General features: G+C 38.1%; 1 protein-coding gene across 1 annotated transcript in view; it reads left to right on the top strand.

The window, feature by feature from the left end:
- AAE16 (AMP-dependent synthetase and ligase family protein) overlaps positions 1 to 22,900 on the top strand; it is a 47,340-nt gene extending 24,440 nt beyond the window's left edge. The window contains exons 7-19 of the mRNA XM_077371632.1: positions 1,547 to 1,665; positions 7,847 to 7,996; positions 8,280 to 8,347; positions 10,329 to 10,434; positions 10,677 to 10,835; positions 11,325 to 11,378; positions 11,462 to 11,542; positions 15,369 to 15,506; positions 18,480 to 18,639; positions 21,069 to 21,148; positions 21,290 to 21,432; positions 22,399 to 22,456; positions 22,555 to 22,900. Coding sequence (XP_077227747.1) covers positions 1,547 to 1,665; positions 7,847 to 7,996; positions 8,280 to 8,347; positions 10,329 to 10,434; positions 10,677 to 10,835; positions 11,325 to 11,378; positions 11,462 to 11,542; positions 15,369 to 15,506; positions 18,480 to 18,639; positions 21,069 to 21,148; positions 21,290 to 21,432; positions 22,399 to 22,456; positions 22,555 to 22,647 — 1,409 coding nt within the window. The 3' untranslated portion in view covers positions 22,648 to 22,900. The remainder of the gene's footprint in view (positions 1 to 1,546; positions 1,666 to 7,846; positions 7,997 to 8,279; positions 8,348 to 10,328; positions 10,435 to 10,676; positions 10,836 to 11,324; positions 11,379 to 11,461; positions 11,543 to 15,368; positions 15,507 to 18,479; positions 18,640 to 21,068; positions 21,149 to 21,289; positions 21,433 to 22,398; positions 22,457 to 22,554) is intronic.
- Positions 22,901 to 25,320: the final 2,420 nt, after the last annotated feature.

The raw sequence follows: 25,320 nt of genomic DNA, 5'->3' as shown, positions 1-25,320 counted from the left end.
GAAAGCAACAAATCTGAATTATGATTGTTCTTTGTATCATGAGTTGTGATCATGGATTTAAATTTCAGTTTCGGTTTTGGTCCCTAGAATTTGAAATTTTTGTTCAAATTTCGGTCAAAATGACCAAATTTTGGCCGAAAATCCAAACCGAAATCCGAAATTTTCAGATTTCGGTCTTCAGCTGAAATTTAAAACCATGCTTGTAATAGTAATAGACAGTTGTAAGAAACATATTGACACTAAACATTATTGTTGGTTTATGATACTCATTTTGGACATGCGGAACTTATTATGCAAGAAATGGCAACCTGCCGAAACGCAGAATCATGAAATGATCTGCACATTCTGAATAGAGATTTGGAACTCATCTATTGATATTACGCGAGGTTGAACTATCCACTTTAACATCATGTTTGTCCTTGGTGTTGGCTTCACTGCATGAATTGTAGAGGAGAAGAAAAGGGGCTAAATATGCTTTCTGGCTTCCGTTGTTTTGAATAGTTCCTTGTGGACTCTTTTCAGCAACACCAAACAAAGAATGCCAATAGTTAATGCGGGACGATCGAAGGATGGACTAATATTTTGCTCTGATACCAAATTTGATGCAGGATAATTGAAGGTTGAACTAATACTTTGCTATGATACCAATTCTAATGTAGGACTGATCTATGGAATGGATGTTAAGGGCGAAAATGATGGGTGAAAATTAGGGTTTTGGCTCCAAAAATATATTATGAGATTTGAAAAATATTTCTACTAGGTTTAGGGTAGGTTTAGAAAGGTGCAAACATGTGCCGAGAATGTGCAAACATATGCCGGGAATGTGTAGAATATTCTAGGAAGGTGTAGACAAAGGCTTTTTTTGCGAGAGTCCACAAGGAACTATTCAATAAAAAAAGTAAGGGGCGCAAGGATCAAAGAATAAAATGCAGAGACCTGGACTGAAAATAAAGCGGATTAAGGCAAGAAATTAAAGGAAAGATCAAATCTAGAACTACTCTATTTTTTTCCTAGGTAGCACACCAAAGTTTTTAAAGCTTCTCACCTTGAAGAAGGTTGTGCTAGAATCCCACTAGCAATCCCAAGGCATCTCACCAAGGGAACCCTAGGCATCACACCATGGGGTCAAGGCCTCACACCTGATTTTTTCCTTGCTTTGGTGTTTCCATCCTATCCAAGGTCATAACAGAGAACATGACCTTGGATAGGATAGAATGGAAGAAAATGATCCATGTAGAATAACCCAACTAGAGCCAGGATTAGAACCAGGCAGATTGCTTTCACCTTCCTCATGAAATTTTTTCTAAAGGATTCATTTAGCCGACCCCAACTAGTTTGGGACAAAGGCTTTGTTGAGTTGAGTTGAGTTTGGTGTTTCTTGTTTCAAATGTTTTGCTATTGGAAACTTAACATTCTCTAGAATTTCTAATTTGTCAATTGCTTAGAGAGGTTTCCTGTGCATATCAAAGTGCTCATTTCTACCACATTTATCTTTTATTTTAAGTGGTAGGGATATGGTTTGGCTCACTGTCTGATTTATTTGTAGGCCAGCGTTATATTTATGAAGCCATTGACTCGGATGATATTGCTACACTTATTTATACAAGTGGAACAACCGGAACTCCCAAAGGTGTTATGCTTACACATCAAAATATCTTGCACCAGGTTTGAGTTTTGCCTCTGCCATCTAATATTTGGAATACACAACTGAAAGAGCTAAAATTTGCTTTAAACAATGCTCTTTATTTAGGATGGAAGTACTTACAGTCATTTTAATATTGTTAAGTTAGATTCAGTTGGTTAATTTCATATGTAACATGCACATTTGATGAAAATTTTTTTAGCTTTATGTCCGGGTAAAACTGCCTATATTTTCAACCTAAAATTTATCTAGGAACCCGTGCGGGCACCTTAAATTTTATTAAAATGATAAAAGAGTACAAAGAGGGGGGTAGGGCTGGCAATTTCACCCGTGAAAATGGGGATCCGCCCCGCCTTGCCCCGCCCCGCACGGGGCGAGGATTCCCTGACTTGGAGTAGGACGGGGACTTCAAAAATTCCCCAAAGCGGGGATGGGGGTGGAGATGGCCCCGCCCCGCCCCGTTTTAATATGCAAGCCATTATCAATATCCTCTTATTTTAGTAATGTTTTAGTATTTTTTTGTTAACAGTAAATATTTCTTTTAGGCTAGTGATATTGGCCCTACCATATTTCGACAAGTGCACAAACACGAATTGTCTTTTTCTTTTTTATGGGCATTAAAAAGCTTTTTTGAGGTGAGGATTTTTTGTGCGGGACGGGGATGAGGCGGGGATGGGGATTAGATATTCCCCGCGGGGCGGGGACAGGGACTCCCCGCCATCCCCGACGTAGGGACGAGGCGGGGACGGGGGATGGGGAATGCAACATCTGGCCCCCGCCCCGCCCCCGTTGCCAGCCCTAGACGGGGGATATACCACGTTACCTCTTGATCCACAAAACTAATAAAATGAAACCTGCTATGAATGCTTGGAATTCCCAAGGAGTCACATCTTGTGTCACCCCTAGCCATCTTTTGAAGATCTCTCCACTGCCAGATTACCCTATGATTCTTCCTTTTTTTTTGGAACGGTAGCAGATTTCATTAATAATAGGGCAACTGAGTAAGTGCACCCATGAAAAACATAACAGACCAAACATAGAGGGCAAAAGAAGAAAAAACCCTATGATTCTTCCTCTCACAGTCTCACATACAAAATTAGCAAGATGATCTACCACATGGTTTCCTTAGATAAACTGAAGCAACAATTAAGCTTCAAGTAATGAAGAAGGGGATTAAGTTCCTTTTAGTAGTACTTTATAGACCAGGGGGTTCCTTGTTAGTGGAAATCATATCAATAAGGACCTTATTATCAGATTCCACTGAAACATTTGAGAATCCAAAGGCTTTACAATATCTAAGCCCATTCAGAATGCTTCGTATTTCTGCTTGGATATTGGTCGCAATTCCATAACGGTGAGAGAAAACAAAGATAATCTTACCTTCAAAATTGTTAATGATTCCACTAGCCCCAGATAAACCTGGATTGTTGTTATCTATGTCTTGTCCCAGCACGCGCAGAATTTAATGGTCTAGGAATAATCTCAATGAAACCTAGAGCCATCTCCTCTCAACAGAGAGGAACAATCAGAAGATGGACAAAATGAACTAGCAAGCACCTTCCCCTAGTTAGTCACAACCTTAATTAGAAATCTGATTCGTTTAAAGGAATGCCCCATATGCCTATTGCATCTCTCTCGCCGTATCTCCAATAAAACTGCTATTTTGTTTGTGAAATCTATGTCCTCAAATCATGTCCCTGATTTGAATCTTGCAAGGTTATTCTCTAGTAAGAAATCTTTTCTTGGACCTAGAATGCATTTCTCATTCTTAGGGCCTGATTGGATGCACGCTAAAGTATTACTCTATTGTGATATTTTTGGATCATAAAAATGTTATATCATATGTAACAATTTTCTATGATATGTTATCTATGGGATGGGGATGGCCAAAAAAGAAGCTAAGACACCTAATCAACTGGGAAAGGGTGACCAAGTCGAAAAGGGCCGGAGGTTTGGGGATTGGAAAATTAAGACTACGTAACAAATCCTTACTTGGCAAGTGGCTATAAAGATATGGCTCAAAAAAAATGGCCCTCTGGCATCGCGTCGTTGGATCCAAATACGGATCGGAATGGGGTGACTGGAATATCAAAAAACCGGCGGCTGGGAAGGGCTCAGGAGCTTGGAAGTCTATCTGCTCGGTTAAAGTAGAATTTGAACGAGAAATACACTACAAAGTGGGCAAAGGCATAGTGGTGCGATTCTGGTTAGACCTTTGGTGCGGCAAAACATTACTGAGTGTGGAATTCCCGAGACTATTCAAAATTACGGTAAGGGCAGAAGCTACGGTTTCAAAGTATCTGGTGAGAGAGGGGCAGAGATGCAGAGGATTCTGGGACATATGGTTATGCTGGGATCTAAAGGAACAGGAGATTCAAGACCTTCAAAGGCTTCTCTCCCTCTTGGAGTCGACATACTGCTCACAATTTAGGGAAGATCCTTAGCACCTCCAAGAGTGGTAGCTTTTGGATGGACTTTGGTTCACAAGAAAGTTAATACCTGCGAGTGCCTGACGAAGAGACGTTTCAGCCTGGCAAGCATGTGTGTCTTCTGCCAGAGTAATGAGGAAACATTGGATCACCTTATGCTGCACTCCCCATATTCATACCATTTGTGAGTAAGGGCAGTTGGAGTATTTGGTATGTGTTGGGTTTGTCCTGGCTCAATTATTTCTCTTCTCCTCAGCTGGCAAAGCGGTCCTTTCAGTGACACAGGTAAAACTCTATGGTCAACCTTCCCCCACACTATTACCTGGAATATCTGGAAAGAACGGAAGACGAATCTTCGAGGAAAAGAGCAAAACATGTGGGCGCCTTGCATCGGATATCAAGGTGGAATTAGTCTCATGGGCTAAGGTTAAGAAACGAATCCCTACGGGGTGGGGGACCTCATAAGGAATTGGTGGTCAATTATATGGGACAGAACCATCAGAACCAAACTCAAACCCAAATGGATGGCTCCACCAGATGGGTGGTTGAAACTCAATTTTGACGGGTGTTCACTCAGTAACCCAGGGAAGGCTGGTATTGGCGGAATTATTAGAAACAATCTCGAATCTACGGTTATGACTTTTTCCGGACCGGCTGGTATCTGTGATGCAAATGAAGCGGAAATCAGGGCACTGCTCTTCGTTTGAGGTGGGCATACGAGAACAATCAACGTCCCTTAATTATTGAGGGTGATTCTACAAATGCAGTGGTGTGGGCCTCTGGATCCTCAAAGGGACCTTGGAAATTGCAGGAGCTGGTTGCAGAAGTGTTGGACTTGATAAGACTCTTGGATCCTAGGATTGAGCACCGTAGGAGGTCGGCAAATGAAGCGGCCGATAGGTTAGCAAAGGCAGGAGCGCGAAGGGAAGAAATGTTGATTGTATCTACTTTGTAAGCCCTACGAGGGAGACTAACTATAATCCTTCTTGTAACCCCAGGGGGACACCTTGTCCCACCCATATTATAATAAAGGGAAAATTATTAAAAAAACGCAAAGTTTTGTCTAAATTGTGAATAAAGGGTAGTGATTTAAAATTTATAAAAAAGGTGTTGTCAAGTGAGAGAAGAAGGCTTTTAGGACAAATATACCCCTCCTACCTCTTTTTTCTCTCCACCTTTTTGCACTTATCCCTATGCACTTATTACCTTCTCACCTACCACCTTCTTCTTCCTCAAGACTTTTCAAACGTGGAAAACTCCATGGAAGGGTTTTGAAGGTTGCCATTTACAACATGTTTGCTAATCATGAGGGTTTATTCATGATAAACTTATCGAAGCAGTGTTACAAAATGCAAAGAAAATGAATTTTGAGCTTAAAACTGAATTTTGTTGTTTTCCCCATTTTCAAGATAAATCTATTTTCTTTGTATTTTTTTATTCTAAAACATCAAAATCAAGCTTCAATTTATGGTTGCCTGCATGACACTAAGATCACAATGTATATCCCTATTATCCTTCGAATTTTTACTCAATTTGAAAATAAAAATCTTTGGAATTATCCCTATTCTACTGGCTTCCGTTGGAAGTCCGAACAAAACTTCGAACTTCCGAATGGAAGCCAGTATACATAACCAAAATATTGGTTCCATTCGGAAGTTCGAAGGTTTGTTCGGACTTCCGAACAAACGTTCGGACTTCCGACGGAAGACAGTCAAACTTTGTAGTTCGGTAATTGTCATATGTTAGTGCATCCTTTTGGTATTTTTTCGTAATTTTAATACTTTGCTTCCATTTTTTCGTAATTTTTCATTTAAAACTTAGCACTTCAGCCACAAATCCGTAATGATTACTATTTTTTGCAAGTAATGATTACTATTTTTTGCAATTATGCTTTTGCTAGCCACCTTTGCACCCATATTACTTCTGCCAATCTTTGCATCAAAGGATAGGCGACAAGGTTGCATCGGCAAAGGTGGCTAGCAAATTCCCATACAAAAAAAGGGAAATGTATTTTGATGAGGGCACTCCTCATTTAATTAAAAGTACGGTATGGCCCCCTCATAGGATGATCCAAAGCGTCAATTAGATGGGCCACAGCCTAAATTGGTTGTGTCCCAAAAATCATTTCCATAGGTTGATCCTAACCCTCCGATCTCTAACATTCTAATCAGAGGGTTAGGATAAACCTACGGAAATGCTTTTTAGGGCACAACCTATTTAGGCTGTGGCCCATCTAATGGACGGTTTGGATCATCCTATGGTGCGGGCCATACCGTACTTTTAATAAAGTGAGGAGTGTCCTCATCAAAATACGGTAGTGCGGATAACATTTCCCAAAAACATCTTAAAAAATACGACAAAAATCCGGGTGACACGCGGGTCGACCCGGCCCGTACGGGCCCGGCGTGAGAACCACATTTTCTACGCCGGAACCACTAGGGAACCAAATTTTATACCTCGGAACCACTAGGGAACCACATTTTCTACCACGGAACCACTAGGGAACCACATTTTCTACCCCGGAACCACTAGAGAACCACATTTTATATGCCGGAACCACTAGGGAACCACATTTTATACCTCGGAACCACTACGGAACCACATTTTATACCTCAGAACCATTACGGAACCACATTTTATACCTCGGAACCACTATGGAACCACATTTTATACCTCAGAACCACTAGGAAACCACATTTTATACCCTCGAACCACTACCGAACCACATTTTATGCCTCGGAACCACTAGGGAACCACATTTTCTACCCCGGAACCACTAGGGAAACACATTTTATACCTCGGAACCACTAAGGAACCACATTTTCTACTCCGGAACCACTAGGGAACCACATTTTCTACTCCAGGACCACTAGGGAACCACATTTTCTACCCCGGAACCACTAGGGAACCACATTTTATACCCCGGAACCACTAGGGAACCTCATTTTATACCTCGGAACGACTACGGAACCACATTCTATATTCCGGAACCACTACGGAACCACATTTTATACCCCGGAACCACTACGGAACCACATTTTATACCCCGGAACTACTAGGGAACCATATTTTATACCCCGGAACCATTACGCAACCACATTTTATACGCCGGAAACACTAGGGAACCACATTTTCTACCCCGGAACACTACGGAACCACATTTTATACCACGGAACCACTACGGAACCACATTTTATACCTCGGAACCACTAGGGAACCACATTTTATACCCCAAAACCACTAGGGAACCACATTTTCTACTCCGGAACCACTAGGGAACCACATTTTATACCCCGGAACCACTAGGGAACCACATTTTATACCCCGGAACCACTAGGGAACCACATTTTCTACGCCGGAACCACTACAGAACCACATTTTATACTACGGAACCACTAGGAGGGGTATATTTGTCCTAAAAGCCATCTTCTCTCACCTGACAACACCTTTTTGATAATTTTCAAATCACTACCCTTTATTCACAATTTAGACAAAACTTTGCATTTTTTTAATAATTTTCCCTATAATAAATTGTCATCTTTAAAAAAAAAATGATATATTATCTCATCAAATACATGAACGATTAATTCATTTATGCGACTTTTTATTATACGTTGTTATATGTCTTCATGTGTAGAATTAAAAAAAAGATACAAAATATAAAGCAGGCACTTATACATCATTTTTCTATGTTGGGAGTTTGATTTCTTCTTCTACTTTGGCTTGAACGAGAATGTCTGTTATAATTGGCATGACTGTTCCCTTTTTCTTTTAGATAAGGAATTTGTGGGACATTGTACCTGCAGAAGCCGGAGATAGGTTCCTGAGTATGCTACCACCTTGGCATGTATATGAGCGTTCTGCTGAGTATTTCACATTCACTCGTGGCGTGGAGCAAGTATACACAACAGTCAAAAACTTGAAGGTATACTCTTTAGACCATCACCATGTTGTATATTAACATTGCATATTATTGTAATGTTAAGCCCTTTTATTTGTGCACGTCTCTATTTGGGGGATTTTAGCAAAGGTGATGACGTTACAAGATTGTTCATTTCAGTGGCTTCATCAACTGTTTTAATGATCTTATGCATTTTCTTTACCTTTCATAGAACGACTTCAGAGGCTTTCCTTTTCAAATTACTTGTTCTTTTGACAACTGCTCCATGCCGATGCTGCTTATCTTATTGTTTATTTTTTATTGATAGGAAGATTTGAGGCGTTACCAACCACATTACATTATTTCTGTTCCTCTGGTGTACGAGACACTTTATAGGTATATTCTCTTGAGAAACGAAAACAATTTTCATGACTATTGTTTGAAGGAAATTGTTGTTTATTCCACATGATACTCTGAAATAGTTGCAATGCTCTTGTTCATGCTTGAGGACTGAGTTTTGATGCTGTTAGAGTATGTTAGTAGTCCATTGAGTTACATAAGAGTAGTCTAGTCTTTTCTCATATATTGCAACCGTAACAATATTCGTATATATTAAGAGAGACTGTCAGTATGCCAAGTCTGGCAGTTCTCCTCTCTCTCTCTCTCTCTCTCTCTCTCTCTCTCTCTCTCTCTCTCTCTCTCTCTCTCTCTCTCTCTCACGGTATCAGAGCCCTAAGGTTCTTACGTTCTCATCCCTTTTTTTTTCTTTTCTCTGACTTTTCTTTTCTTTTCTTCCAAACTTAAAAAAAAAAGAGTATATGTTCACGTGAACAATAACCCTAGTTTTTTGAGGATCCGATGCGGGGTTTTGCTCCAATATCTTCTTCTTCCTAGGTTGCTCTTCGGCAAGTGTTTTCTTCAAATCAATTCGTGTTTTCGTTTGGCCTTGTCTTCTTCAATTGGCCTTACAATCTGCTCTTGTAAGGTCGGTTTGGTGGTAGCAGATCCCCTATCAGTCGTGGATCCTTTTGACTTGGTTTTGAGTTCTCTCCTATTCGCCAACAGATTCTGAGCTGCCTTTCTTCCCGCTCTTCCTGAGGTGTTTTCTCGAGTTCAGTGCTCCATGAGGGACTAATCTTTTCTTGATACTGGTGTTGATAGGGCTTCCATGTCTGTTCAGGGCTTTTCTCGTGGTTGTGGTGTTGGCTGCTCTGGTCGTGGTCGTGGTCGAAGCAGTGGTTGGAGTCGTAGTGGTGGTAAGAGTTTTCTGGTGGTCGTAGTGGTGGGGGTGGCTGTGAGAGTACTGCAGGTTGTGGCCAGAGTACTGCTGGACAGAAATTTTGTTCTCATTTTGGTTTAGATAGTCACACATTGTGGACTATTGTTGGAATCCGTATGGTAGACCTTCAGGGTATGCATATGATTTTACATCAGGAGAGGAGTCCTCAACATCTTCAACGTCATCTAGGCATGATCTCTCGTCCGAGTCTGTGATGATTTCTAAAGCAAAGTATGACTAGTTTCTCAAGGCCAATTCATTAGCTCAGGAGCATTCTTCCTCTCACTAGTCTGTGCCTACTGCCACCCTGGTTAACAAAAGAAGTTAACCGGTCAGTGTCATCAGAACTGGTACATTTTTGTTCTCATTTTGGTTTAGATAGTCACACATTGTGGACTATTGTTGGAATCCGTATGGTAGACCTTCAGGGTATGCAAATTATTTTACATCAGGTGAGGAGTCCTCAACATCTTCAACGTCATCTAGGCATGATCTCTTGTCCGAGTCTGTGATGATTTCTAAAGCAAAGTATGACTAGTTTCTCAAGGCCAATTCATTAGCTCAGGAGCATTCTTCCTCTCACTAGTCTGTGCCTACTGCCACCCTGGTTAACAAAAGAAGTTAACTGGTCAGTGTCATCAGAACTGGTACATGATTAAATCTAGCCAGGTTTATTCTTCTGTGATTTTGTGGGGTAAATGTTTCAATACTCTAACAATACTGGTCCATAAATTCAACCTATCTTTCAAAATATCCAAGTTTTTTCAAGATCTGCTGATTTGTACAGACTTTTGAACGTCATGCGCTCCAATGCTGATGGAAGATGCATGATCCATTCACAGAAGAATACATAAATTTTTAAATAAAATATATCAGGACTCTATGATTTTTCTTTTTGATAGTCAGAATATCCAGTTATTCTCTTTCCTATCTTATTTGTGTCTGCATAGAAGGACAAACCATGTATGGAGGCACTAAAACCGTATAAACTCCTAATACAATTTGGAAAAATGAAATCCGTTATTCCATCAACCCTTTTGGCTAAATAAAAGATGTCTTGACGTATCCTTCTGATGCTTCTTCAACCCTCATGTGCAGTGGAATACAGAAACAGATTTCTACAAGCTCAACTGCTCGAAAGTTTGTTGCACTTACTTTAATCAAGATCAGTTTGTTATATATGGAGCTGAAGCGGATTTACGAGGTTTGAATCTTAAACTTTTTGTTTGAACTTTTTTGCATAAGCCCTCACTTTGTTTTGGATAATTAGATTAACCTGATTAATCTATCTAGGTTTCATGATATCATTGCTACAAGTTTCACTAGAACATAAAAATTGCTTGTTTTACTGACTTCATTGTTCCCATTCCATGGATCATCTTCAATTTCTCTTGAAAGTTTAGGCTCAACATTTTGCACAATTTAATTAATGAACTTGTTTTGCAGGGGAAATCCCTAACAAGATTGGAGAAGCAACATTGGTCATCTATTTTTGTGTTTGATTGGTTGTGGGGAAGAATAATTTCTGCATTTTTGTGGCCATTGCATTTGTTGGGGAGGAAGCTTGTCTACAGTAAAATTCATTCAGCAATTGGGATATCAAAGGTCTTATTTCCTATTTTAAACTTGTTATATCTAGTGTGACATCTTGAAAGATTCCCAAAATCGGATTCTCTGATACAACTTGAAAGAGACCAAAAGTTGGATGCTCTAATTAAACCTGTGATGTCTGAAAATAATAAACAACATCCCAACAACCATAACTAATGGCCGACCATAATTATATGATGCTCGACAGTAACCACTTGAAAAATAACAAGTCAAAACAATCATATGACCAACACTTTGATTTGTAACTTGACCCTATTTCCTAACTTGACACCCAACCAATTGAAAAATAAATAAACTAATGGAGACATGCAAATAATGTCAAATAAACTAACAAAACAAGAGGTGAAACCACTTGTTGGACAAGGTGGTCCACCTATCTCAACGACCAAAATTGGGAAATTAGACATCTTTCTTGTTTGAGAAGTTATATTATATGCCAACTAACAATGAGAATAAACTCAGATATTTTATGACAAATTGCAGGCTGGTATAAGTGGCGGCGGAAGTTTGCCTTTGCATATCGACATGTTTTTTGAGGTTAGACTCATCTAATTACTTACCATTGGGATGGATGAGAAGTTTTTGTGGTTAGTTTACATAAATATGCGTTATATATGCAGGCAATTGGTGTGAAGGTGCAGAATGGGTATGGTCTGACGGAGTCATCTCCTGTTGTGGCTGCTCGACGACTTGCATTTAATGTAAGAAGGGATTCTATTTTACAGTATCAGACTCCTACTAGTTAACTTCTCCATACCTTAAGATGCATGTTGGATTAATATTATAAGACTATTGATTTACTTTCCTTTCATTTTTCCCATCTGATGTTCCATAAAAAAATGAAAAGACCAAACAGTCACGTATCAATTTATCTTCCGTGCCATATTTTATGGTAAGTTAGAAATCATTGTCCTAAACGAATTACTGATCTTGTGTACAAGTAAATGGTGCTTTTTTATTTATATGGTAAGTTTGTAATAATTAGCCCAGAGGAATTGCTGATGCTAAGTGCATCTAAATGGTGGTTTTTTCCAATACGTAGGAAATCAATGCTGTTGAATATCAGTTACTTCAATAGCTAAGGAGCAGGAGCCAGAACCTCTTCCAAAAACTTTTTTTAAATACTCACTGACTCGACTTAAATCGGTCAAACCTACTTGGTTATCCACTTCATCTTATCAAAAGCTCTAACCACAGAAACTCACCATTAGAGAGAGAGAGAGAGAGAGATCATTTATTTATTTTTCATTCTTCGATTCCCCTTCTCATTATTCCTTTTCCCACACAACCGAACAGGAGAAAGAGGGAGAGAGGGAGTGTGTATGTGTGTTCTTTTTCTCTCTTTTATTATTTTCTTTCTTCTTCCTAAATAACAAAAGAGTAGAACATGAGAGATTTATAGAGAAGAAAATTATGTCTAAGCTTTACTATTTTCTTTCTTTATCATCGCCCTCCTCCTTTCTGGTTTTTTTTGTTTCTTGTGTTCTTTTCATAAATTTCTAAAGCTGTCAGAGGGAAAAGGTTGAGCAATTCAGTCAGGCGCAAGGTACCTCTCCACCTTCTGTCCTTGTAATAAGATACAGTGATGCAGGATGATCGAATGAAGAGCTAATACTTGGCTCTGGTACCAAATCTGGTGTTGAATGAATCTATAGAAGGGATGTTATGAGTGAAAATGATGGGTAAAAACTATGGGTTTGGGTCCTAAATTAAATGATGGGTAAAAACTACGGGTTTGGATCCTAAATCAGGTGATTGGATTGGGGAAATATTTCTACCAGGTTTAGGACAGAAGTTTTTCCTTCTTCTTCTTCGTTTTTTTTTTTTTTTTTTTTTCGGGGGGGGGGGGGGGGGGGGGGGGGACGTATGCCGAGATGTTGTCAAATGATGCCGGGAAGGGGTAAAATGAGTTTTGGACCAAACGCGATGGGGACAAGGCATGGATGCATATGAGTGATGTTTCTAAGGTTGGAAAAAAAATTAATGTGTATTTTAGGAATTTTGGGTAGAAGATAGTTGAAAAAATGAAAGAGAGGTTTTGGGTGAGGTTAATGGAGTTTTGGGGTTCCCAGGAAGTTAGTACATGGGAAAAAAATCAATAAAAAAAAGAAACATGAAAGAGATAGATAGAAATGTTGGAATCTCACCAACTAAAAGCCAGGGCATCACACCAAGGGCTTCCTAAGCTTTGCACCTTAGGAAAAGTAGACTTCACATCCATGATTTGCAAGAAAGCAAGAGAAAATTGTTTTTCATTCATTCATCCGTAGCATAACATAGAATACAAGAAAACTATCACGGGGCTTACGCTATATAAGAAAAGAAGAGAACTAGAAAGTTCTGAAACCATAAAAAACCTAATACTTTTGGGAGAATTGCTAGGGCTATCGCAAAAGGCATTTCGCAGCTGGTCTGTCGCATATCAGACCAGCCACCTCGTGAATGCAGACAACAGCTGTTGTCTTCGTTCATGAGGTGGCTGGTCTGACACGTGACAGACCAGCCGTGAAATGCCCTTTGCGATGGACCCAAGCAAATCCCTACTTTTGGACCAAAATACCCTCCAATGACTTAAAGACTTGCTTCCTACTTAAAAATTCCATAGTACATGTGTGGGGCTCATTTAAATCAACCATGGGTCCATGACTCAAAGAACTTATTCTATTTTGATGAAAAAAGATCCTATCTACCCCAAATCTCTCTGAGTGCCCTTTGTATGTAAATATGAGGCCAATCTACATGTCATAACTTTTGTTTGCATTGACATATATATATATATATATATATATATATATATATATATGAGGAAACTGTTGGTGAGCTTAAGCTCACCAAACTTATGGTGAGCTAGCTTGCCCAATCACATGGGTCCCACATTTTGGGGAGTGATCCAAACCATTCATTTGCAAGGCCTTATCATAGATAGGGGGTGTACCAAAAATCAGCTCCATAGGATCATCCTAACCCCTCCATTTGTGGAGGACAAAAATGGGGCAGATTTGTGTCTGTCCATTTTTGTCCTCCACAAATGGAGGGGTTAGGATGATCCTATGGAGCTGATTTTTGGTACACCCCCCATCTATGTAAGGGACTTTCAAATGAATGGTTTGGATCATCCTAACAAAGTGGGCCCCCATGTGATTGGGCAAGCTAGCTCACCATAAGTTTGGTGAGCTTAAGCTCACCAACAGTTTCCTCTCTCTCTCTCTCTCTCTCTCTCTCTCTATATATATATATATATATATATATATATATATATATATATATATGAGAAACGGTTCCTACACATATGTGTAGAGAGTTCTCTACACACTAGCTTAAAATACAGTGGGGGCCCACATTGTTTGGGTGATCCAAGCCATCCATTTTAAAGGCCCTCACATAGATAGGCTGTCTACAAAAAATCAGATCCATAGGATCATCCCAACCCTACGATTTGTGGAGGTAAAATGGATGTCTTTAAACCTTCACAAATTAGTCCATTTTTTGCCTCCACAGTTCGAATGGTTAGGATGATCCTATGGATCTGATTTTTTGTGGACACCCTATCTATGTGAGGGCCTTAAAAATGAATGGTTTGGATCACCCAATTAATGTGGCCCCCACTGTATTTTAAGCTAGTGTGTAGATAACTTATCTACACATATGTGTAGGAACCGTTTTTTCTCTCTCTCTCTCTCTATATATATATATATATAGAGAGAGAGAGAGAGAGAGAACATTTCCTACACACTTGTGTAGGTAAGTTACCTACACACTACCTTAAAATACAGTGGGGGCTCACATTGTTTGGGTGATCCAAACAATTCATTTGAATGGTCCTCACATAGATAGGGTGTCCACAAAAAATCAGATCCATAGGATCATCCCAACCCTACGATTTGTGGAGATAAAATGGACGTGTTTAAACCTTCACAAATTAGTCCATTTTTTGCCTCCATAGTTTGAATGGTTAGGATGATCCTATGGATCTGATTTTTTGTGGACACCCTATCTATGTGAGGACCATTCAAATGAATGGTTTGGATCACCCAAACAATGTGGGCCCCCACTATATTTTAAGGTAGTGTGTAGGTAACTTACCTACACAAGTGTGTAGGAAATGTTCTCTCATATATATATATATATATATATATAGCCCCGTTCCATTCTAGTCTAATCAAATTTAATAGTTTATTGTTCATTTGATAAAGGTAGATCATCCTTTTTAGTTTCTTTTGTTATAGTTTTGGATAAGGGTGTAGTATCCAAAGGCTATATGTTCTCGTCCACTATTCAGTAGTGTCATTTTCTCTACAGTGATCAATTCTTTATGTTGCAATGCCTTAACATAAGCCCTCCTCAGTAGTTCAGTGGATATGTGTGCGCGTGCGCGTGCTACACACTTTCATTTTTGTAAGCTATTTCTTTGAGTTGTTTCAGTTTGCTGCATTGGTTTTGCTTTTGATCTCAATTATGTTCTTCAACTAAAAGATAGATAGGTACAACATCATATGTGACATTTTTTCATAAATTTAACCTTCAAAGGTACTTGGTTCGGTTGGGCACCCACTTCGACAAACAGAAATCGAAGTTGTAGATTCAGAAACTGGTGAAGTTCTCCCTGCTGGTTCAAAGGGCATTGTTAAAGTTAGAGGGCCACAGGTGATGAAGGGTTACTACAAGGTAATGTCTGATTCCCGTTATTAATTCTAGTACATGGATTTGGTACTTAAAATGTTATCAACAAATTTTATTCTTGCATAATATATACATTGAATCGGGAATGCCATCCATAAGTTAGTTATGGTCTACAGTTTTATGCATGTTCTAATATTTATCTTCATTATGTTGCATATGGCTTGGTATGTTGCGTGTTCTGGTTTGTATCATCAACTGTTTTGTGGATGTTGTGGCATTATTCATGTGGTAGAATGAATGTACAAACAAGTTAAAAAGGGAGATTTCAAATTCAATGGAACGTAAGGAAGAGAAAAGTAAAACAAAAGGCTTTAATAAAAAGGAAAGTGGTTATGATGGTAAAAATAAAATAAAAAGGAAAGTGGTTGCGAAAACTACGACTAAAATTAAGAAAGAGACTCATAAATTCGAGGAATTGTAAAAGGCTGTAAGGAACTTTTGCATAGGAAATAAATGATTTGTCTCTACTTCGAAAAGGAAAAAAAGAGAGAAGTTATGTTACTTCCTATGAATGAGAAAAATGGAGGGACATGGAACCAAAAGTAAAGGGGATGGTGACAGTTTACCCCCAAGGCATTACTATAAATAGGAAAGAGAGACAACAAAAAAAAGGATCGGATCTGATCTTTTAGAGATGAGGTCACCTTTAAGGAGTGGAAGAAGAAGACGAGAAGAAAAAGAGGAAAATGTGAGAAATGGTTTTGACTTACTTTTTCCTTTACTTTTGCAGTTTCCTTCTGTAGAGACACTCATCTTCTGTGAGGAGAAGAAAAACTTACTCTGTGAAGAATGCTATACTTGTCAAATCTCTTCTCCTCTAAGCGATCCAAGTAAAGAAAAAACTTCCTCCCGGAAGAAGACATTCTTGAATACTTTCTCCTATAGGAGATCCAAGAAGAAAAAGACTTCCTTCGGGAAGAAGAGATCCTTGAAGACTTCTCTCCTCCGGGAGATCCGATAAGAAAAAGAATTCCTTGGGGTAGAAGAAGATACATCCACGAGGCTTCTCCTCTAGAAAATCCAAAAGAGGAGATTTAAAAGAAAGGCTTCCTCTGGGAAGAAATAAAAATAGTTCCCTTTTCCACAATCACAAGGACTCTAAAAGAGAGAAGTTGTTAAAATTGACTCAAGTGAGATCTTCCTAGAAACTTCCTTTACAAAGAAGAGTCAAAATAGTTAATATTTAATATGACTCAATATAGATTTTTCTCCATAGGTGTTGGGGGTTCCACGCGAAAGAAAAGATCCCACATCGGAAAACTAAGGCAATGTGGATAGGCTTGTAAGGGCTTGGGCACCCTCCCCTTAACGGCTTGCTTTTAAGGGTGAGTTCTACAGGAGTCCCAACAATAGGAGTTATCTTACAAAAAGAGTCTGAGAAAAGTTTGCTAAGATTCTCAAAAACTCAAAACGGTTCATCTCCCTAGAGGATCCTTTTAAAATTTGAGTTTTTGACAGAGATAATTACTTAACAACTTGTCATTTTTTTATTTATATTTAGATAGGGAACCTCTTGATGAATAATCAAAGTTTTTTTTAAGAACTGTAATTAGCGTCCATTAGATCGAGAATGTACGTCCCAAATAATTTAATAAAATCTCTTCTTGCAAGAGAAAAAGTTGTTCTCAATGTGTTTTGTGTATTTGATTTTCATTTCATGCATTAAATTTGTTGCAAACAGCAATCAACAACGATCGATGCACCGCAATTGCAAGTAGAGACATTTGAAGTCCTCCCATAGTGGTCATTGGTGAGATCTATAAATGCAAAGGGTGAGCTAATAGAGAGAGAGAGAGAGAGAGAGAGAGAGAGAGAGAGAGAGTGAGTGACACCGTAGGGGGCATCTGCCACCAATACATTATTAGACTTATGTTTAGTTGCAAAAGTGGGCCCTTGGGATCACTTAAGTGAGTAATTACAAATGACTTAATTTCCCTTACCAATTAAGATTTCGTAATACACTTGTGGGCCCCATTTTAAATGCCTATAACTTAAAGAAACTATGTGATATTGATGGGGAAAGGCCGTTGTACCCGTACTATACCTTAAAGAACCTAAAGACACCTAAATTGTTCTCAAAATTAAAATATGGGGCCTAGGATGGTCCCCATCATTCTCCCTTGCTTGTAGAGAGAGAGAGAGAGAGAGAGAGAGAGAGAGACCATAGGTATGTCCCGGTGATGAATCTCTTTTCAGCTCAAATGAAAACTTTAGTTGTTGAGAGGAATCCAAATTCAGGATTTTGCATAAAATGCAACCCCCCCCCCCCCCCCCCCCCCTACTTGAGTGTTTTTTTTACGGAGGACGAACAACACAAACAGCATAAAACACCTTCTCTCTGAATAGGGTTTCACTGTTACATATTCATTGCATCCAAGCAACCACCAGAACCAAGTAAAGCACAATATGGTTCGCATGTTAACATTTTGTGTTCTTAATATTTCTTAGTTTGCATCAAATATTCATTATCATTTGATGAAATTTGTTGTGCTTCAAGGTTTTTTCTAGTTCCTAATTGTATTTTACTGTATTATTTAAATTCATCCGATACAGCCCATAATGTAATTGATAATATAAAATAATGGAAAGCTTTCCTGTATGTTTCATCTGCACGAATAGTCTGCAATACAATATATTACATTTACACTATTATATGCTTCAATATAGGTATAAAAGTAAGCATGACATGTATCACTATCTCATAAAATCTGTAATTCGTAATTTGATAAGAACATGTTTTTTACCATGGGGAATCACAGCTATGGCATGCACAAACTCCCTAGGACCTTCAACTGTCTCTCAAGCTGTGTTGATGTTTGCAAAATGCGATCTAACTTATTTTAAAAAAAAATGTGATCTAACTTGTTTCAAAATCAATATGCATATGCTTGAATGCCGAAAGCTTTTCACATTTGTAATCAGATTGCTTTATGTGATCTATTTTGTTTTCTCGAATAGAATCCATCTGCCACAACTGCAGTCTTGGATGAGGAGGGCTGGCTAAACACTGGTGACATAGGTTGGATTGCTCCTAATAATTCAACCGGACGGAGTCGTCATTGTGGAGGTGTTCTTGTTCTTGAAGGACGTGCTAAGGATACGATAGTTCTTACAACAGGTATATCTGGAAATGTACATCACAATTGATAAGGAATGTGCATCTGATCATTTTCTTCGTCCTGAATCTGACTATCTCGATATAGCATCCAATGTTGTCCTCATGCTTCGATTGCATTTTAGTGAGATATTTGATGCTGTGTCTAATCAAATGACAGCAGTTTGTGGAGGGATTTGGCATGAACCCATTGGATGAACTACATATCTTCCATCAAAATTAAATGAACTGTTGATAATTCCTTTAGGCGTGAATACGGAGATTGTACTCATAGAACACTCCCATAATTTTTTATTCAGATGAAAATTCTTTTGATGAATAACAAATTTCACAGTTGAAAATATCTATTGCAGAAAATTTCTGGATCAGTTGGACCTATCACAAAATTTTACCAGAAGATACGATACAGACCAATGACCATGACTTTAAAAGGAGTTTATTCTTGCACCTTACCTTAATGGACAAACTAGGTTCATCGCCAATAAGGATTAATCCTCAGTTTGGACAGAGAGTCCCTCCTCTTAAGGCTGGCCTTTCTCTATGTGCGTAGGCCTCTCAGACCTATTGGAAACTCACTGTTTCATGACTTTCAAGTGCAAACATTTTCCACATTCTTTTTGGAATTGTTACCATCCATCCACTATGAAACAAGTCACACTTTGAATCTTGAAAAACATTAAAGGAAGTTCATTTGGCTTCTCTTATATGTTAAATCTTGATAACGACCACTTTGGGAACAGATTCGATTTTAAGACAATTGTGCTGATTTTTGTTTGAATTTTCTGACCCACATGAGGTAATTCTGAAGTTCCTTTAAAGAAATGAATAGTAATTTTTGCAAGGCATTCGATCTGCAGATCGACGTCTCTCTCTCTCTCTCTCTCTCTCTCTCTCTCTCTCTCTCTCTCTCTCTCTCTCTCTCTCTCTCTCTCTCTCTCTCTCTCTCAAGACATGTATCTATAAAGAGCATAAATAACCCCCATTCCTCACCATCAAGTGGTACATGAAAGAATTATGATACCTCCAAGATAATGATTCCACGGACCCATTGATATACCCTCATGAATTCCTTTCACCCAAACAAAGCTCAACAGCCTGCAACCTGTGGAGATAGGCCTATGCTTGACAGCTTGACTTCTGTGAAACAATCACAAACTTAGATTTATTAGCAGCACTGGGAAATTCCAATCCAAGAGAGGAAGACGAACTTTCAATCATAAGCGAGATAGAGAGGGCCAAACACATCCTTATAATCAAACACTCATTCCACAATGTTCAACCAATTAATAAATTCTTTAGATCGTTGTCTCCCCACAAATTCAGGGATATCAACCTTCATATCGAAACCCCTAGGGCCCCTATGAACGAATTGGGAAAATCAGTAGTTTTTCTCCCTCTGATCCAGCTCAACATGCGGAGCACGGTTATAGAAAGGGTTAACCTCCAGATCTTCCAACACGTGACTGCTATCATCGTGCTCTATGATCTCGTAGCAATCCAATCATTGGTTGATTGTTTAACTTCCTTTCTAAGTGCCTTTATTCTTCATCCATTATATTTGGAAGTGTTATGACGACTGTCTCTACCCGGGCTCTTTTTGCAACCATATAAAAAAATTTCAACAAAATCTCAGCCTAACGTAGTCTGTAATGTCAATTGATTCACTCATGGGAAGGGTTTACTCCCTAAAATTAGCCTTGGATGATTGTCAAAACTGTTCAAAACAATCACATATTTAAATAATTTTTAATATGACCATTGCATAAAGTAGTTCCTGAAACTACACAAGGAACAAAACTAGGGGCAGAAAATCAGAGATTAAAGAGTAAATTCACACGAACAACAGCATACAAACTCTAACTAAGAGAAAATATGTGATTCACTTACCGAAAGAAAAAACTCCACTATTCAGCCAAGTTTAACTCTAAATCTATGTTTTAGAGGAAACAACCAAGAGAGCTCTCTGTCCTTACAAAGGGAAACTAAAACCCTATAATTCGTGGGTCTTGAAACACCCCCCCCCCCCCCCCCCCAACCCCCCCCCCTCTCAACCCAGTTTAACATAAAGCATCTTTTTTTATATCCAACGAGTATGGCCTTTAAATGGGAGAAATGACTAAATAAACTCAAATGAAAGAAAAGTCTCTTATTGCTACTCAAGAGCCCCATGGGCCCCTTGGTGCACCATTGCCCCCCTCATATACCAATCCTTGGTGTGAGATGGCTCACACATGCATCAAATTGGTACAGTGTATGCAATTATGTCCGTCATGTCTGGCATGATTTCAGTGATTAACTTAGCTATACTTTTCTTAACATTATGTAATCACAAAATTAGCAATTAAATTATTTGAGTATCATTATTTTTAACTTCATAAATTCCCTTCAAATTTTCAAAACTTTCTACCATCACTCAATTTTGTAATTTTTAGGAGAAAATGTTGAGCCATCAGAACTTGAGGAAGCTGCCCTTCGGAGTAGTCTAATTCAACAAATTGTTGTCATTGGCCAGGTAAACTTAAGACACTTCTCCAAGTATGATAGTCAAATTCTATAGCTCTTGCATATCCCATTTATTAGAAATTAGGAATTATATTTATGTATTCGTTTATTTTTTTTAGATTATTACTGTATCTAGTTGATTATTTTACAGGATCAACGGCGTCTTGGTGCACTAGTCGTTCCAAACAAGGATGAGCTCTTACTGGTCGCAGGAAAAAATTCTAGTTCAGATACTCATATTGATCTTACTAAGGAAAAAATGATCAATTTGTTACATGATGAAATAAGAAAATGGTAAGCTTATCTGAGTCTTATCTCATCTATAGCGTGAAGTTTGGGCTAAACTAAGGAAGTTTTTTCCTGATTGTGTTTGTCCATTCACAGAATTTTTTGTACAATGTCCTAGATGATGCACTATTAAATTGGTTATTTACATGTATGTTTTTGGCATGCTAATTACACAGTTGTTAATATATACTAATTAGTAATTACCCCTTTACGATCTTAGTCATCTTGTTTGATGCAAGACTATCTATCTTTAATACCAAATCTGATGCAGCTTTGATACCAAATATGATGCAGGACCAGTGAAGGAAAGAATAATACTTCACTATGATACTAAAATAATGCAGGATGGAAAAGGGAAGATCACTAATATAGGATAGATCTATAGAAGGGACATTAGAGGTGAAAAGGATGGGTGAAAATTAGGGTTGTGGATCCTAAAATCTGTGATTAGATCGGAAAAATATTTCTATAAGCTTTAGCGTAGGTTTAGAAGGAAGCAGACATTTGTCGGGGAGAGACGGTAAGGTCTACTGCCTTGTCTGTTTTTAAATTATTCAACGAAGAAATTCAAACCCAGCCTGGCAAAAATTGTGCTTTGCGTTCTGATAATGTTAAGGAATATCTGGACAAGGAGTTTTTAAAATTATCTTATTCATCATGGAATTATTCATAAAATTCCGTGTGCCTGTAGATCCCCACAAAACAGCATTGCAGAACGTATTGTCACCTCATTGAGGTTACAAGTACCTTGTTATTTAATGTGCATGTTCCAAAAGTTTATTGTCACAAAAAAAGCTGTTTTCTTTCATCAACTCTAATTTCTCTCAAATTTATCCTCCTATTTTTTCTATCACCTTATTGAATCTTTTAACTACAATTTCCACTGCACTTTACTCAATTTACATCGTGAAATAGGTCTTTTCAGCCTAATAATTATAGACAATGTCTCTTGCAAACTTTGTTTTTATGCAGGACTTCTGAGTGTTCGTTTCAGATTGGACCAATCCTGATAGTGGATGAGCCTTTTACGGTAAATTTCATTTTCACCATCGGCTTCATTGCAATCATCTTTGAAGCAGCATTGAGTTAAAATTTGACATTTGCTTTAATGTATCTTTTGAATTGTAGATTGAAAGTGGTTTAATGACTCCAACAATGAAAGTACAAAGGAATAAAGTTATCGCTCGATATAAAGACCAGATTGCCGAACTCTACAAGTAAATATTTAGTGAGGAGCTGTCTTGCCAGTGCAGGGTTGTATGTGAAGTAAAGATGAAGATAATAAGGTGCCTCATTATGCATTTGAGACCTGCATGAGGTGAAGCTGAAGATAATAAGGTGCCTCATTACCAATTTGAGACCTGCATAAGGTGTCTGTAATATCTTACTTGAAAGTTTCTAATGATAATTATTATAATCTCTTTCGCATAATGCAGTATAGTAATGTATTATTTCTTTTTCTTTTTTCTTTGTTGTCCTTTCTTCTTCTATTTTTTGGAATTTTTGCCTATAAATCCCTAATGTGCAAAGCATTTCCCTATTAGTCATTGAAATTTATGAAATGGACGAAATGTTTATGTCCCTAAATAATGCACAAAACTAATTTTGACCAAGATGCCCTTCACTCACCTTAAATTATGACTTTTTTGCCTAAAAATATTCATTTGGAGACTCAGGTTATTTCTTTAACAATTTTTCATGAGGAGAATCCATGAACATTGAATCATCAACAGAAGGTTCCCCTATTTCTACTAACCTCTGTTTCTCCCCAGTTCTATGAAAATGTTGGATTGTTTCTCTTCCTCTGACCCAACATTGGTGTCCTCCAGAGGGGAGGAATCACTCACAAAAAACAAGGTATTTTGGAGAAAATAATCATGCTTTCAAAGTTACACAATGGGTATTTTTGTCAAAAAAAAAAAAAAAAAACTATCCAATGCCTGCCAAGCTAAGTAATATTTGGTTTATATTGGAAATACTTGTTAAATCACGATTACTGTTGAGTGACCTATTTTACATATTTGGGATTCATAGGTAAAAACCCTTTTTTTCTAAGGCAAAATATGTTGTCCCTAGCTCAATGAGGAGAACTTCATTGACAAAACCTTGGGTTCAACACATTGATAAGAATCCATACAATGCACTTGAGAAGAAAAGAAAACAAATTGAACATGTTTTAGAAACAAGTGAAGAAAATAGCAAATGAAGGGAAAAAAAAATGGCCCATAAACTATAAACATTGGCCAAAGAAAATGAACATAAAAAATATCCAATTTAGATGAATGGAGATAGTATGGTTATCTACTGATGCAGGATTTCATTCAAGCAATGTTATTCGATTTCCAAGGAAATGGAGGTTCTCATTCAAACCCTCTCTCTCCTAGAACTCTTCAGCCTTGGACTCGACATAGCCCCTTTGGTCAAAAGTTTTTCTTCTCTTTGGTGATGAAGAAACCGAATAGGCATGGAAGATAATTGGAACTGTCAATGTTTTTGTATTTGGATTAGGATTTGAGTTTTGGACACAAAATACATCAATTATCCTCATGCTCATGTTGAGAGAGAGAGAGAGAGTTGGGGGGTCTGGCTGTTAGCGAGGGTGAATGTAATTGCCACAAATATTGATTTCTAAATAATGTCTTGCAGAACAGATTTGAAAATCAGATTTTTTTTTCACTGTTGTAGTTGATTTGGAAATCCAAGGATCTGTCCAAATCTCAACTGCAAATATGAAAAATCCAAATCTAAATCTTTTGGGTATCCAAACGTGGCCTTAAAGTAGCGAACTTTGCTGAATTAGAGCTTGCCTTCCGATGCTTTATTTACAGTTATAGCAATATGGTTAGGGCACTGATAAATCGACCCGCTAGTATCTTAAATCGACTCCCACTTCTCTCTCTCTCTCTCTCTCTCTCTCTCTCTCTCTCTCTCTCTCTCTCTCTCTCAGCACTGCACTATGGCATCAGATATTCTTTCTAAGCACTGCACTAGGGGGGTAATTTTTGCCTCTAGTTGTAGTTAGTTTAATACAAGTTGATTGTGCAAAAAGTAGTACATTAATAATGATTAATGCCACCAAATGTGTGGTGGTAGTAGCCAAAAGGATCAATCAAGCTTATTGAATTTCAAGGGAAAAGGAGTCCGTGAAACAATGTAATTCAATTTCACCAAAAAAAAATGAAAATGACATCTAAACAGTGAAAAATTGATCTCAACGTAAACCGATTTTAACTAAAACCTATTCCAGGTGAAATCAAATTACATGCATCGAAACGACCCCTTATCATACTGTTAATCCCAAGTCTAGGGCTCGACTGATTTCAACTTTCAAGGGAGCTTTAAACATTTGATGAAAGCATTCTCTAATATGAATATGGTGCTTGGGGATGTGAATCTAGTGATGCTCTCCAAGACAAGATCAATAGAATTAGACGTGAGTTTAGTGTTGCCAAATCTAGTGATGCAAACTTAATGTAGTTTTTCTCTTGTTTATGGGTACCATTCTTTGTTTACTATAGAAATAGAATTAGACGTGAGTTTAGTGTTGCCAAATCTAGTGATGCAAACTTAATGTAGTTTTTCTCTTGTTTATGGGTACCATTCTTTGTTTACTATAGAAAACACATATCTGCATGACCTAGCTCTTTAAAAAAAATGTAAGACAAGCTGAGCTCGCCCATTATCAAAATATGGTCTTGCAGATATCAGTGCCTAAAAACAATTTCCCACTAGGAGAGGAAGACATTTTTTTTGTATAAGGTGTGGGATCCCTTCCTGAAAATAGAAACAGGATAAGTATGGCCAATCGATCTGGCGATCTTAAGGTTTGGTCATGATATGTGCGCCACGATAGAAGATCCCGTGCTTTTTTTTTCTCTCTCTCTCTCAGCATAG

This window comes from Tasmannia lanceolata, unplaced genomic scaffold (assembly GCF_043159265.1).
Source record: "Tasmannia lanceolata isolate RefF3 unplaced genomic scaffold, GAP_Taslan_0.1 ptg000037l, whole genome shotgun sequence".
Lineage (NCBI taxonomy): Eukaryota > Viridiplantae > Streptophyta > Magnoliopsida > Canellales > Winteraceae > Tasmannia > Tasmannia lanceolata.
This window is presented reverse-complemented; position numbering and strand designations above follow the sequence as displayed.